The 13,379-nt window shown below is 39.4% G+C and overlaps 1 protein-coding gene and 1 pseudogene across 1 annotated transcript; both read right to left on the bottom strand.

The window, feature by feature from the left end:
• Positions 1–289: 289 nt before the first annotated feature.
• On the bottom strand, positions 290–2,426 carry LOC106577749 (uncharacterized). Its single transcript, XM_014156067.2, has 6 exons — positions 2,347–2,426; positions 1,833–2,198; positions 1,397–1,741; positions 1,166–1,297; positions 978–1,027; positions 290–856 (listed from the first exon to the last, which is right to left on the bottom strand). The coding sequence occupies exons 1-6, from the start codon at positions 2,390–2,392 to the stop codon at positions 743–745; spliced, it is 1,053 nt and encodes a 350-aa protein (XP_014011542.1). The 5' UTR covers positions 2,393–2,426; the 3' UTR covers positions 290–742.
• A 2,815-nt stretch (positions 2,427–5,241) lies between these two features.
• On the bottom strand, positions 5,242–6,979 carry LOC106577748 (uncharacterized; annotated as a pseudogene).
• Between the last annotated feature and the right edge of the window lie 6,400 nt (positions 6,980–13,379).

Raw genomic sequence — 13,379 nt, 5'->3', positions numbered from 1 at the left:
AACAATTTTAACATTTTGACAATTATAAAAGTTCCTGCCAACTCGAATGTTCAGGCAGTTATGGGGACTTCCATGTACCTTATTGAAAGAGAAATGAAGTGCAGTACTTCAACCTTTACATATGCATATTCACATTTTGTATTGTTTGTGAAAACTTCTTAATTACAATGCGTACATTGTCATATTCATATTCATATTTCAACAATATCAACTCTCTTCAAAACATACTCAGGCTTTTCTCATGAAGAGAGTGAGTTGTGCTCTTAGTGACATGGATGTTTGTGGTTTTGATGCACTGAGGTGTGTGAAGACAGTGTGTGGTGAGGACTGATGGTCATTGCTGGGGGTTAGAGATGAGTTAAGCTGAGTGGAAAATCTATTTAGGGCCGTCAGAATACCACAGAGATGTGATGCAGAATACAGCTTTAAAAGAGAGTTTGAGACAACTGAAAGTGTTAGTCAATAATCAGGATGCAATGTCCCTGCAAACTTACCAGTTTAACTTGAAGAATATGAGTGCAAATCAAACAATAACATCAACATTACAGTGAATTAATGTTTTATTTGATCTAAAATGTATCACAGTATCGCAACAGTAATGTTAAAAGGAGTTTGACAGAATACAAGCAATTGTAGCCCAATTATAATAATAATAAAAACACAGTGTGTAACAGAAAAGCAATGCTAGTCTTAAAGGAGGTAAATCTATGTTTCAGTCCATGTTTTGGAACCTCACCCCAGACTACACAGTGTCTCTCTCCATGGCGATACTCTGTCTCTGGGTCTTTGGCTTCTTGTGGATGATATTCAGAGCAGCGTAATGGACCGACGTGAGTGAGTCATCATGTTCCTTATCCTAAGAGGAATAGCAAAACAAATTCCCACAACATCAGGAAATGATCTGAAATTTGATAGAAGGATTTGTTTACAGGTAGTCAAAGGCATACTCAGAATAGTTCACTATAAGGTCTGCATACCTGGTTAGGAGAACTGGGGACTGCAGGACCACTTGGCTGAGGATGCGTTGCTTTTAGACAAACATGAAGGAATCATCGTCATCAAAATCATCATCATACAATGAATTAACCCAGTTTCATGACTATAACATGTAACATATACTGCAGCAACAGTTTAAGCATATATTGTGGGCAATGATAACGCTTACCTCCGCACAGCAGAGATGTTTTCTTGGTCATCTTATACATAACACAACCAAGGACAATGATGAGGATGACACAAAGAGCCAACGCTACACCCAGACAGTACACCAAGAGAACATGGTCCTCCTTACAACCATCTGTGGAAATACAGACAGTGGAAGAGGAAATTCAGGACATTTTGTTTAAGAAGGCATAAAATGTTAGAACAATTTAGAAATGTCAGAAATATCACTAACAGTCCAGCTTGGTCCCTTTCCCAAACTGTATCTCCCCACAGGAGGCTACAGCACAGTAGTAAGTCCCAGCATCAGAGAGGCTGAGGTTCCTCTTGGGGAGGTTGTAGACACAGCTCTGTGTAGGAGACCCAGCCTCAGGGCTCTTCTCACACTGATCACTCCTGTCTCCATGGGTGTAAATGATTCCTGGATGGGATTCTCCTGAGCCATGTCTGAACCAATAGACACTGTGTTCTCCTGCACAGGTCTTGTAGTGTATTGTACAGTTCAGAGTCACAGAGTCTCCTGGCTGGACTGACTCAGACACAGGCTGCTGGAGTACAGACATGTGGTTGGACCCTGAATCTAAAGAGAGTGAGTAAGATCATGGTGTGTACATTTTCTTTTCCTGCTATTTAGCATTATATGAATGCACTTAGGTACAGAATTAAGTTACCTTTGACAATTAAAGAAGTTCCTTCTCCAAATATGACTGTGCCCACTTCCATAGCACCACAGTAGTATGTAGCTGTGTCCCTTGACTCTGTCTTGGAGATGGTCAGGTTAGAGCTGCCAACACCTCTCTCCACACTCAAGCGTTTAGTCTCATTGAAGTCCTTGGTAAAATTGTTGAAATAAAAAGTCTTTTGAGTGCGATAATATGATGATGCCATGAGAAGAGGCTTCTGTCCAACAGTTTGCTTGAACCAAGCGACTCTGACCATCAAATTAGATTGACAAAAGCAAGTGAGAGATACACTTTGTCCCAGTTGTGTAACTATCACAGGGTCTGGTTGGATTACATCCTTGTTAAGTGCACAACCTGTGAAGCAAACAAACTAAATAAATCAGACAAAGGTATAGTACAGATTTATACATTATTATCATTATTCAGACTACATAGTCATTCAAATTGATTAAAAAAGACTATGACATAATTAAAAGGATCCACGTTTATATTTCTTACTTACCCAAATTGGTGTTAATCAAAAATATTGTCCAATATATAATCATCATTTCCTTTCTGAACTGTATAGTGTGTGGGGTCTGACAACAGGGCACCTTTTATATGATGCCACTCATTGGGTAATCATTATGAAGTAGGTGGAAACTCTGAACTGAGGGATATTATTGGCTGTCTGAACAGGCATAAAACGTGATTAAAAACTACAATCTAACATGTGTCCTATGGCATACCATAGTTAGAGCAGCCCTTCAAATGATGTAAAGTCAGAGTTACTGGTTTATATTTTTTCATAATTTGGGTCGGTGGCTGAGACTACTGGTACATATGTCCTCTTTGACATGCACAGGGGGTTTACATTGTATTTCTCACTTCATGTCTGCAGAAGGCAGTTCAAGCTTTCAGGAGGAAGTGAACTCTTGGTGAGTTTGGCACCTTTTTGACAAAATAAAGATGTGATTTTGATACCTGGTGCAAATAAGTGGTAAGAAGTAAGAAGTCATTAAACTAGGAAATAAAAATATGCTTATTGAAATATCGCACCAACGTAAAGTTAGGTTACAAAGTTAGCTTCCATGTTAAAACCATTATCATAAAAAGTAAGAGTTCAGACATTTGCGAAATTATTATATTTTGTTGTACACTTCTAAAAAAACAGATGTATCCAGTCAGTCAATCTCAGCCACTATTGCTGAGGATTTGCGACTCATGACCCAATCCTAGCATCAGCTTTCACAGTTGCTGGACAATTATTTGTTATTTTTTATTTATTTCACCTTTATTTAACCAGGTAGGCAAGTTGAGAACAAGTTCTCATTTACAATTGCGACCTGGCCAAGATAAAGCAAAGCAGTTCGACAACTTACAAAAACACAGAGTTACACATGGAGTAAAACAACGTACAATCAATGATGCAGTAGAAAAAAATAAGACTATATACAATGTGAGCAAATGATGTGAGATAAGGGAGGTAAAGGCAAAAAAGGCCATGGTGGCAAAGTAAATAAAGTATAGCAAGTAAAACACTGGAATGGTAGATTTGTAGTTTATGCTCTGCATCTGAGTTATTTTACATTTATATTAGGTGAAGCAAGGCCCTTTCAATAGCATCCTACAGCAAATGAGAAATGTATATAATCGCCAGTTCACACGGACACTGTCAAGATTAAAGTGGAGTTCAGAGGAAGGGTGGGGCTTAATTTAGAATTATGCTGATTGGATGACCCTCACATGTCACATCCTGTCTTGATGACACACCAGAGTAGATGATTTCTTCCTCTCTCTGTTCTATCCTCTGTCTCCTGGGCTTGGTACTCTTCTTGTCAGCTAACTTCAGGGCAGTGTAGTTCAAGGCATCATCGTCACTGTGGACAGTGGTGGAAAAACTACCCAATTGTCATACTTGAGTAAAAGTAAAGATACCTTAATAAAAATGACTCAAGTAGGGCCTCCCGAGTGGCGATGTGGTCTAAGGCACTGCATTGCAGTGCCACTAGAGATTCTGAGTTCGAGTCCAGGCTCTGTCGCAGCTGGCCGCAACTGAGTAACCCATGGGGCAGTGCACATTTGGACCAGCATTGTTAGGGAAGTGTTTGGCCGGTAGGGATGTCCTTGTCCCATCACGGGCTGGGCACAGTACACACTGACACGGTCGCCAGGTGTAGGGGTTTCCTCTGACACATTGGTGCAGCTGGCTTCTGGGTTAAGTGGCCATTGTTTCAAGAAGCAGTGCAGCTTGGTTGGGTTGTGTTTCAGAGGATGCACGGCTCTTGACCCTTACATATCCTGAGTCCGTACGGGAGTTGCAGTGATGAGACAAGACTCTAACTAGCAATTGGGTAAAAAAATAAATACATTATGATTAAAGTGAAAGTCACCCTGTAAAATACTACTTGAGTAAAAGTAAAAAAATATTTAGTTTGAAATATACTTAACTATAAAAAGTAAAAGTACAAATGATTTCAAATTCTCCATATTAAGCAAACCAGATGGTGCCATTTTCTTGTTTTTTATTTATTTACGGGAAGCCATGGGCACACTCCAACACTGAGACATAATGTACAAACAAAGCATGTATGTTTAGCTACGGACTTCAGATCTCTATGTCAATTAACTAATAAATAGTTCATTGTGGTTTTTCACAGATTTCAGTAGACTATATATAGATAACTTGCTGCCTCATTAAAATATAGTTATATTGTTGCTAAAAAGGACAACATGAAGAGCAAAAAATTATGTCATACAACTGACTGACACCACTGAGACATCCTGCTGAAACCACATAAAGAGAGACAGAGAGAGAGAAAGACAGAGAGGGTCCTGTGCAGAAGGGTCCTGTGTAGATAGCTACAGCCTTGTGTATTGTTCACAGCAGACCGCAGAATACATGTACATATGTTGCTGTGTATGTGAGGGGGTGTGTGGCATGCAATCAGTAGGCCTATGTCTTAAAGAGAAAACAAAGAACAAAACCTTCTACACTACAACTGCATGATATTTTCTGTAACATGATGCAAGGGACTTCCTGACTCAAAATAAATGAAGACATTGACCTTTACATTGTTAGCACTGTGTTTAGAGACCATTGTTGCAGTAAGGGGTGTGAACAGTACGGTGGCCTTGAGAGGGAAAGTAGTGCAGAGTGTTGGTGCAGGTCAGTCTTCCTGTGTTAAAAGTCTATGAAGGTTAGTTTCCAATAGTGGAAAGTCACTGTAATGCCCTCCAATATGACCACAGAGGTGTGTGAACAGAATGCATTGAGCTCAACTTGTTGACATTAATTTGGTTTAACAGTTGGAAATGCTTTATTTTTCTTTACACATGCAAATCAGATGTAAAATGAGTTGGACAGAGAAGCAATAAATTCAATTATTTGTACTTTATATTACACTTGAAAGAGTTTATCACATTTTATTGAAGCATTCATATAGAGCAAGTTTTTAAAGAGGTATCTTGCATACAATGACAACTGTGTCATTCATCCAGTTCTACTGTCTGATCCCAGAGTACACTGTCTCTTCCTCCATGTTGCTTCTCTGTCTTCTACACCTGTTCTTCTTGTTGCTCAGATTCAGAGCCACATAATGGAGACTGTCTCCATCTTGGGCCTGTGAGAAACAGAACAACATTTTGAACATTAAATGTAATCGTTTTTTTGCGAGCTGACTGAGGTCCTATTTCCATTACAACACAGAACGATTCCTGCTTACCCCTGCGTCTGACTGGGAAACTGTAGGACCTCTTGTCTGAGAGACCAGTTCTGAGAACAAAGACACACATTTGCTACATTTAGAGATGGTGATGTCAAAGAAAAGCAACTTTTAATCATTTACCTCTGTACTTTCTCTTGTTCATCTTGTACATGATGCAAGCAAGGACAATGATCAGGATGAACGAAAGAGCCAATGCTACACCCTGGCAGTACACCAAGAGAAGAGGGTCTGCTCTATGGCCTGTGATGATTAAAACAGTGATAATGGGAACTAAGTATAGATTGTCTAATTTGAAAGTATTTTTGAAAGAGACTTTGGAATCAGACTTCACCTGCAACCTAAATAACTTTGATTAAACAAAAAAATGTAAGCTATTTAACCTTCCCTCAATGTCAAGCTTGGTACCTTTCCCCAGCAGTATCTCCCCACATGAGGCCACAGCACAGTAGTGAGTCCCAGCATCAGAGAGGCTGAGGTTCCTCTTGGGGAGGTTGTAGACACAACTCTCTGTAGGAGGACAAGCCTCTGGACTCTTCTCACACTGATCACTCCTGTCTCCATGGGTGTAAATGATTCCTGGATGGGATTCTCCTGAGCCATGTCTCAACCAATAGACACTGTGATCTCCTGCACAGGTCTTAGTGTGTATTGTATACTTCAGAGGCACAGAGTCTCCTGGCTAGACCGTCTCAGACACAGATTTCTGGAGCACAGTCATGTTTCTGAAATGGACAAAAAGGTCAATTAACCCATAGAATTTCTAGAATATCACGGCAGCAAGTGTTCTAACTGATCGTTTGTTAAATTAAAATCTCATCTGATTAAGAAAATACCTCATATTTACACCATAAATCTCTATATTCAGATTTAAAAAACAATCTTTATATTTATCTTTTACAATGATAATGGCTCCTTCTCCAAACTCTATATTGTTGCTATAAGAGCTCCCACAGTAATATGTGCCAGAGTCTATCAGCTGTATGTCTGAGATTCATAGGTGATTATTTTGTTGTCCATTTTCCAGTAGGAAACTCATGGTAGAATGTTATGTTCCTTTCAAACTTATTGAGAGTTGAGAAGAACTGAAGTTTATCTCATGAGGTTTGCTTGTACCAAGAGAACAATACTGCCATGTCACTTTCATGAAAGCAGTGCAAAATCACTGTGTCTCCAACGTTGGCTAACATGAGCTCACTCTCTTGATGTATGGATGAAGACTCAGTTCCAGCTAGCACATCAACTAGAGAACATGAAAATGTAGTAACTATGTTATAGGTTACCCAAATACAACTCTGGATTGTCAAAGTGTATGTACAACAATAATTGGACATCACATACTGCAAGCAGAGAAATATTAAAGATTGACTTACCCATCTCTACGAGAAGTGGAAATATCAGATACAGTTCGATCATCTTTAAAGTTGTCATCCACTTCACAACTTGTTCTGACTCAGAATAGTTGTCTTATAGGTAGATTCTGATCATTATAGATTTATTACAAATGAAGTACTTCTTATTGAATTGTGGCGTCCCTTATTCTTTATCACTGCAGCTACTGTTGTAAAAGAGAGTCATAGTTGTGACCTTTTTGGAACATGCATGCAATGACACTGTCATCCACGAGGGCTTCTATCACCACAAAGTCACTTCACGTCACTAAAAACATCTATGGAAAAAACACAGTAAACACAATACAGTAGTCTTCTTTTAGTGATCTCTCATTCAGGATTTACACTCAGTAGAATAGATGGATAGAATGCCTTCCTATGATATTATTATTGAGGAGGTCCATGGCCTAACATCACACTAAAAATCAGTGCTTGTATTTGACTAAGAACTACTGATCACTAGGTCAAATTAACTAATAAATATCTCATTGTGTATTTTCACAGATTTCAGTTGACTATGAATAGATAAAGCTGCCTCATCGAAAGTTAAGTTTACGGTCAAGAGTTGGTTTACTTTTGGCTACTAAAACGGTCAACTTGAAGAGCAAGTGGAGTATAGACTATGTTCAGTATGAGAGAGGTAACAGCTCTGAGACAGCCAGCTGAAAACCACAGAAAGAGAGAAACAGAGAGAGAGAGAGAGAGACAGAGAGAGAGGTAGAGAGTGATAAAGAGATGGGGAGAGAGGGAGAAAAAAATCTAAGCGAGAGAGACAAGGGTCCTGTGTGCAATAGGCCAGCAGGCCTTAACAAAGCTTAAATACACACCATAGAGTACCTGTAAATAGGTTGCTGTGTGTGTGAAGGGGTGTTAGTGGCATGAGAAGAGAAAAAACTGTTCAACCCCACAACTTAAAGTGGAACTGACATCGTTTAACCACTTGGAGATCCTGATAGTCACAGAATGGTGTCGTCTGCGTAGAGGTGGATCAAAGAATCACCAGCAGCAAGAGCGACATTATTGATGTATACAGAGAAGAGAGTCGGCCCGAGAATTGAACCCTGTGGCACCCCCATTGAGACTGCCAGAGGTCCGGACAACAGGCCCTCCGATTTGACATACTGAACTCTATCAGAGAAGTAGTTGGTGAACCAGGCGAGGCAGTCATTTGAGAAACCAAGGCTGTTAAGTCTGCCAATAAGAATGCTGTGATTGACGGAATACGGCTGCACAGTAATGTCTCTTATCGATGGCGGTTATGATATCGTTTAGGATCTTGAGCGTGACTGAGGTGCACCCATGAGCAGCTCTGAAACCAGACTGCATAGCGGAGAAGGTACAGTGTGATTCAAAATGGTCGGTAATCTGTGTTAACTTCTTGCGGATTAGTGGGACTCTACCGTCCCATTTCGACAATTTCCGGTGAAATGGCAGAGCGCCAAATTCAAATTAAATTACTATAAATATTAAACTTGAAACATGAAATAACAAGTGCAATACATCAAAATAAAGCTTAACTTGTTGTAAATACAGCCAAGTTGTCACATTTCAAAAAGGCTTTACGACAAAAGCAATCCATGCGATTATCTGAGGACAGCGCCCAGCACACAAATGCATAACAAATCATTTTCAACCAGGGAGTTGTGACACGAAAGTCAGAAATAGCGATATACAAAAGGCCTTCCCTTTGAAGATCTTCTTTTGTTGGCACTCCAAAAGGTCTCAGTTACATTACAAATGGTCCTTTTGTTCGATAATGTCCTTCTTTATATCCATAAAAACTCAGTTTAGCTGGCGCGCTTCAGTCAATAATCCACTCAGTTTCCCTCCTTCAAAATGCATACAAAATCAATCCCAAATGTTACAAATAAACTTATCCAAACAAGTTAATCAACGTTTATAATCAATCCTTAGGTACCCTATTATGCAAATAAAATTTAAGACGGAGAATCATTATTGTCTTTACCGGAGAAAAATACCAAAGAACGCACTCTCAGTCACGAGCTTGGAAACACTACAGCCAAAATGGGAGCCACCTAGAAAAACTACAACTGAAACTCTTTCTAAAGACTGTTGACACCTAGTGGAAGACCTAGGAACTGCAATCTGGGACGATTTTGCCCTATTATAAAAGTGCCAGGCAATGGTATGCTGATTTTTATTTTTATGGTTTAACCTCGGGGTTTTGCCTGCCATTTCAGTTCTGTTATACTCACAGACATTATTTTAACAGTTTTAGAAACTTTAGAGTGTTTTATATCCAATAATATGCATATCCCAACTTCTGGGCTTGAGTAGCAGGCAGTTTACTTTGGGCACGCTTTTCATCCGGACGTCAAAATACCGCCCCCCATCCCAAAAGAAGTTAATGTCACACAAATAAATGAGGTGTGAACTCAAAGTACCTAAGAAATATAAGTTTATACCAAATGTGTGAAGGCATAATGTCTATTTGTTTAGTTGTTGAGTGGAACTTCTGATGACAGAGATCTTTGTATGAGGTGTGTGTTGTTTTCCATCCCTGTTCATACCAGCGAGGTGAAACTGACCACAGGCTGAGGATGTAACATCTGCAGCAAATGCATCAGATGAGAGTCTGACACCTGCCTTTGTACACTCAACATTAGAGCAGTAGGTCTATTGTTTATGGATGAATTCACTCTGCATTCAAATACATCATGGATGCACTATGACTGAAGTAGGCGTACAAGAGCTCCAAAGTGTTCAATATGTTGAATACAACACATTTATGGTATTTTGAAAGATAGCCCACTAAAGTACAGTTATTGTACTAAACAGCAGTTGGCATTGTGCAGGTGTCCCAAACCCCAGGTGTCCAACATCATTGTACATCATGCATTCAATTAAATTTGTCTGTATTATGGTTTAGATGCGGCAGAGAGAGAGATAGAGAAAGAGAGAGTGTGGTTTGGTTTTGGTTAGGTATTTATAGTCTGGCGGTATGGATGGAAAGAGATGTGAGGCCTGATTGGTGATTAGATTAGAGTGTGGTTTAGATGTGCAGAGAGAGAGAGAGAGAGAGAGAGAGAGTCAACATTATACACACAAACAAACAAAAAAGTAATTAGTAAAATAAATATTTATTGGTTATTTCCCCTTAAATATACAGTACAGTACATTACCACAAGTATTATGAGTTTGGTTAAAAGGGCCCCAGTTTGTGGTAGTTTTGTTACAGTTTGTTTTCTAAATCTTATTTGAATCTTATTTACACATAATTAGATATATTACCCCAGGACTATGTCATCTTTAATTTAAAAGGATGGTAAAGTAATGGGAATCTATTCTGTAGTTATTCTAAAAAATGTAATAAAAAATCCACTCTCTCTGAGACAAATGTCATGAAAGGCCCAGTGATGTTCACCTCAGCAGGTCTTACTCAACACTGGGCTGCTCCTTCCTATCACTTACAAGTTCAAGAAGTTCAAATCAATCCCAGAACAACAGCAAAGGACCTTATGAAGTTGCTGGAGGAAACAGGTACAAAAGTATCTATATCAACACTAAAACGAGTCCTATATCAACATAACCTGAAAGACCACTCAGCAAGGAAGAAGCGAATGCTCCAAAACCACCATTAAAAAAGCCAGACTATGGTTTGTAACTGCACATGGGGACAAAGATCGTACTTTTTGGTGAAATGTCCTCTAGTTTGATAAAACAAATATAGAACTGTTTGGCCATAATGACCATTGTTATGTTTGGAGGAAAAAGGGGGATGCTTGCAAGCTGAAGAACACCATCCCAACCGTGAAGCACAGGGGTGGCAGCATCATGTTGTGGGGGTGCTTTGCTGCAGGAGGGACTGGTGCACTTCACAAAATAGATGAGGTCATGAGGAAGGAAAATTATGTGTATATATTGAAGCAACATCTCAAGACATCAGTCAGAAAGGTAAAGCTTGGTCACAAATGGGTCTTCCAAATGGACAATGACCCCAAGCATGCTTCCAAAGTTGTGGCAAAATGGCTTAAGGACAACAAAGCCAAGGTATTGGAATGGCCATCATAAAGCCCTGACCTCAATTCTATAGAAAATTTGTGGGCGGAACTGAAAAAGCGTGTGCGAACAAGAAGGCCTACAAACCTGACTCAGTTACACCAGCTCTGTCATGAGGAATGGGCCTTAATTCACCCAACTTATTGTGGGAAGCTTGTGGAAGGCTCCCCAAATCGTTTGACCCAAGTTAAACAATTTAATGGCAATGCTACCAAATACTAATTGAGTGTATGTAAACTTCTGACCCACTGGGAATGTGATGAAAGAAATAAAAGCTGAAATAAATCATTCTCTCTACTATTATTCTGACATTTCACATTCTTAAAATAAAGTGGTGATCCAAACTGACCTAAGACACGGAATTTTTACTTGGATTAAATGTCAGGAATTACGAAAAACTGAGTTTAAATGTATTTGGCTAAGGTGAATGTAAACTTCCGACTTCAACCTTATCTACCTAAATTACCCGAAACCCTGTGTATGTGGCCAAGTTATCGTTAGTCATTGTGTATTTATTATTATATGTTTTACTTTTCTATTATTTCTCTATTTTCTTTCTCTCTGCATTGTTGGGAAAGTCCAGTGAGTAAGCACTGCACTGTTTGTCTACACCTGTTGTTTACTGTTTGGGAACTTGCCCATGCTGGATGTTGAAGGCAGCTAACATTTCTTAACCCATATGCTATTATTAGAAAGACATTAACATTACAGTTAATGATTGATAACACGTTTTCGGCTGCTGCCCACAGCACTATAGTGGAGTGATACAGTATATTTAATATCTTTCAGATGGTGATGTTGATCAATAGATGACAGTCCTGGTCCTTCTCGCCTTCATGAGAACTGGAGTTCTCCTCTGCTGTCTGACCATCTTCATCATCATCTGCACCACCATTAAATAGATAAAGCTAAGGCCTTTATCAATAGACTATATGTAGTATGCTACTTGCTTCCACCAAATCCCTGTGTTTGCACTTATTGTAAGCATTAATAAATAACACTGAACATTGATACTGACTTAAGTTGTTCTGTTTGAGTGAATGGGTCAGAGGTTTCATGAAGGAAAATCGTCAACAAAACTATTTAGATGACACTCAATCTCAATATGTACTTTGTACTCTTGTTGAATACTTTAGGTTATGGGGAAGGCTTTTAGCTTGTTAGTATTCTTCACATACTTTGCACATCTGACTGAGCGCCAGGGGTCAGGTGTTTATCATCCAGATGAACGGATGAGGTGTGAAAAGAGCGTGTGTGGTTTTGATGCACTGAGAGGTGTGGTGAGAGCTGAAGGCCAGTCTTCCTGTTGTGCAGGTTGTTTGTCTTCAGCAGAGAGAGGATGACGCAAGATATGTCTATTGTCTCCATCTCACATCATTGTCAACCGCCCCTCAAATCACCCACGTGTTTCTACTTACAGATGTCACATGGTGGAAAAGTGACCAGGGTCTTTTGAGCAGGCATACTCTTAGAAAAACAAGGTGCTACCTAGAACCTAAAATAGCACACTTTTTAAAACCCGTATTGGTTAAAGGTAGAACATTTTCAACAAATACCATTTGTTGGGCGGGCAGAGAGAGAAAGAGAGAGCGAGAGCGGTACAAAGCACAGAAACTACAGAGATATTTACTGTATTACATTTCAATACATTTGATTTAACTACACATACAATATAGGAAGATTTAAACTTGTATTCAAAGATATGGCAAACCACTTGTCCTCCTCTCCACCCTCCACTTTGTCATCTTGTAGCAGCATATACAACATGGGGGTCTAGCTCCTTCTCTCTTCTTCGCTCCCTCTTCTTTTTCTTGGAGGTGAAATTCAGGGCGGCATAATTCAGTGCATCAGTATCTTGGTTCTGTACATTTGGAAACACCATAACATACAATTATAATTTACACTGTTTCTGAATTGCTTATATTTTAAAAATGATTTCACTGACCAAATAGCATTTACTTGATCATTTTGTGGTTGTCGTTGCGAGTCAGGTCCTGAATATGATAGAAAACAGAGATGATAGAAAATATCAACTGATCCTTCCATTGTAGTGTTCACAATATAACTTTTACTGACTCTTTCAATTCTCAGTATACAGTATGTCAGGGGAAGGTATCCCTGTTCCTGGAGTGCTCCAGGTATTACCGGATTTTGTTCCAAATAGGCACCACACCTGCCCAACTGAGCTAATTGATCAGTTCAGTGATTGCCTAAATTCAACACACCTGGTCTTCCAGGTTGGTTAAATTAAAAACATGAGGACCAGTGTTGCCTACCCCTGCAGTATGTCATGTGAAACATTTTGTATGTAAGTGTAGTTAATAACCGGCCCCATATGAAATAGGCTCCATACCTGTGTTTAGTCTGTTTGCATCTCTTCTAACCTTAAGGACCAGGATGATTATCAATAGAACAGCAGT

This window comes from Salmo salar, chromosome ssa18 (assembly GCF_905237065.1).
Source record: "Salmo salar chromosome ssa18, Ssal_v3.1, whole genome shotgun sequence".
Taxonomy (NCBI): domain Eukaryota; kingdom Metazoa; phylum Chordata; class Actinopteri; order Salmoniformes; family Salmonidae; genus Salmo; species Salmo salar.
This window is presented reverse-complemented; position numbering and strand designations above follow the sequence as displayed.

Coding starts and splice junctions, on each gene's coding strand:
- LOC106577749 (XM_014156067.2), bottom strand. CDS start 2,392: ATGATGATTATATATTGGACAATATTTTTGATTAACACCAATTTGG. Junction 2,199..2,346: donor TTTGATTAACACCAATTTGG/GTAAGTAAGAAA, acceptor TTTGCTTCACAG/GTTGTGCACTTAACAAGGAT. Junction 1,298..1,396: donor GAAAGGGACCAAGCTGGACT/GTTAGTGATATT, acceptor GTATTTCCACAG/ATGGTTGTAAGGAGGACCAT.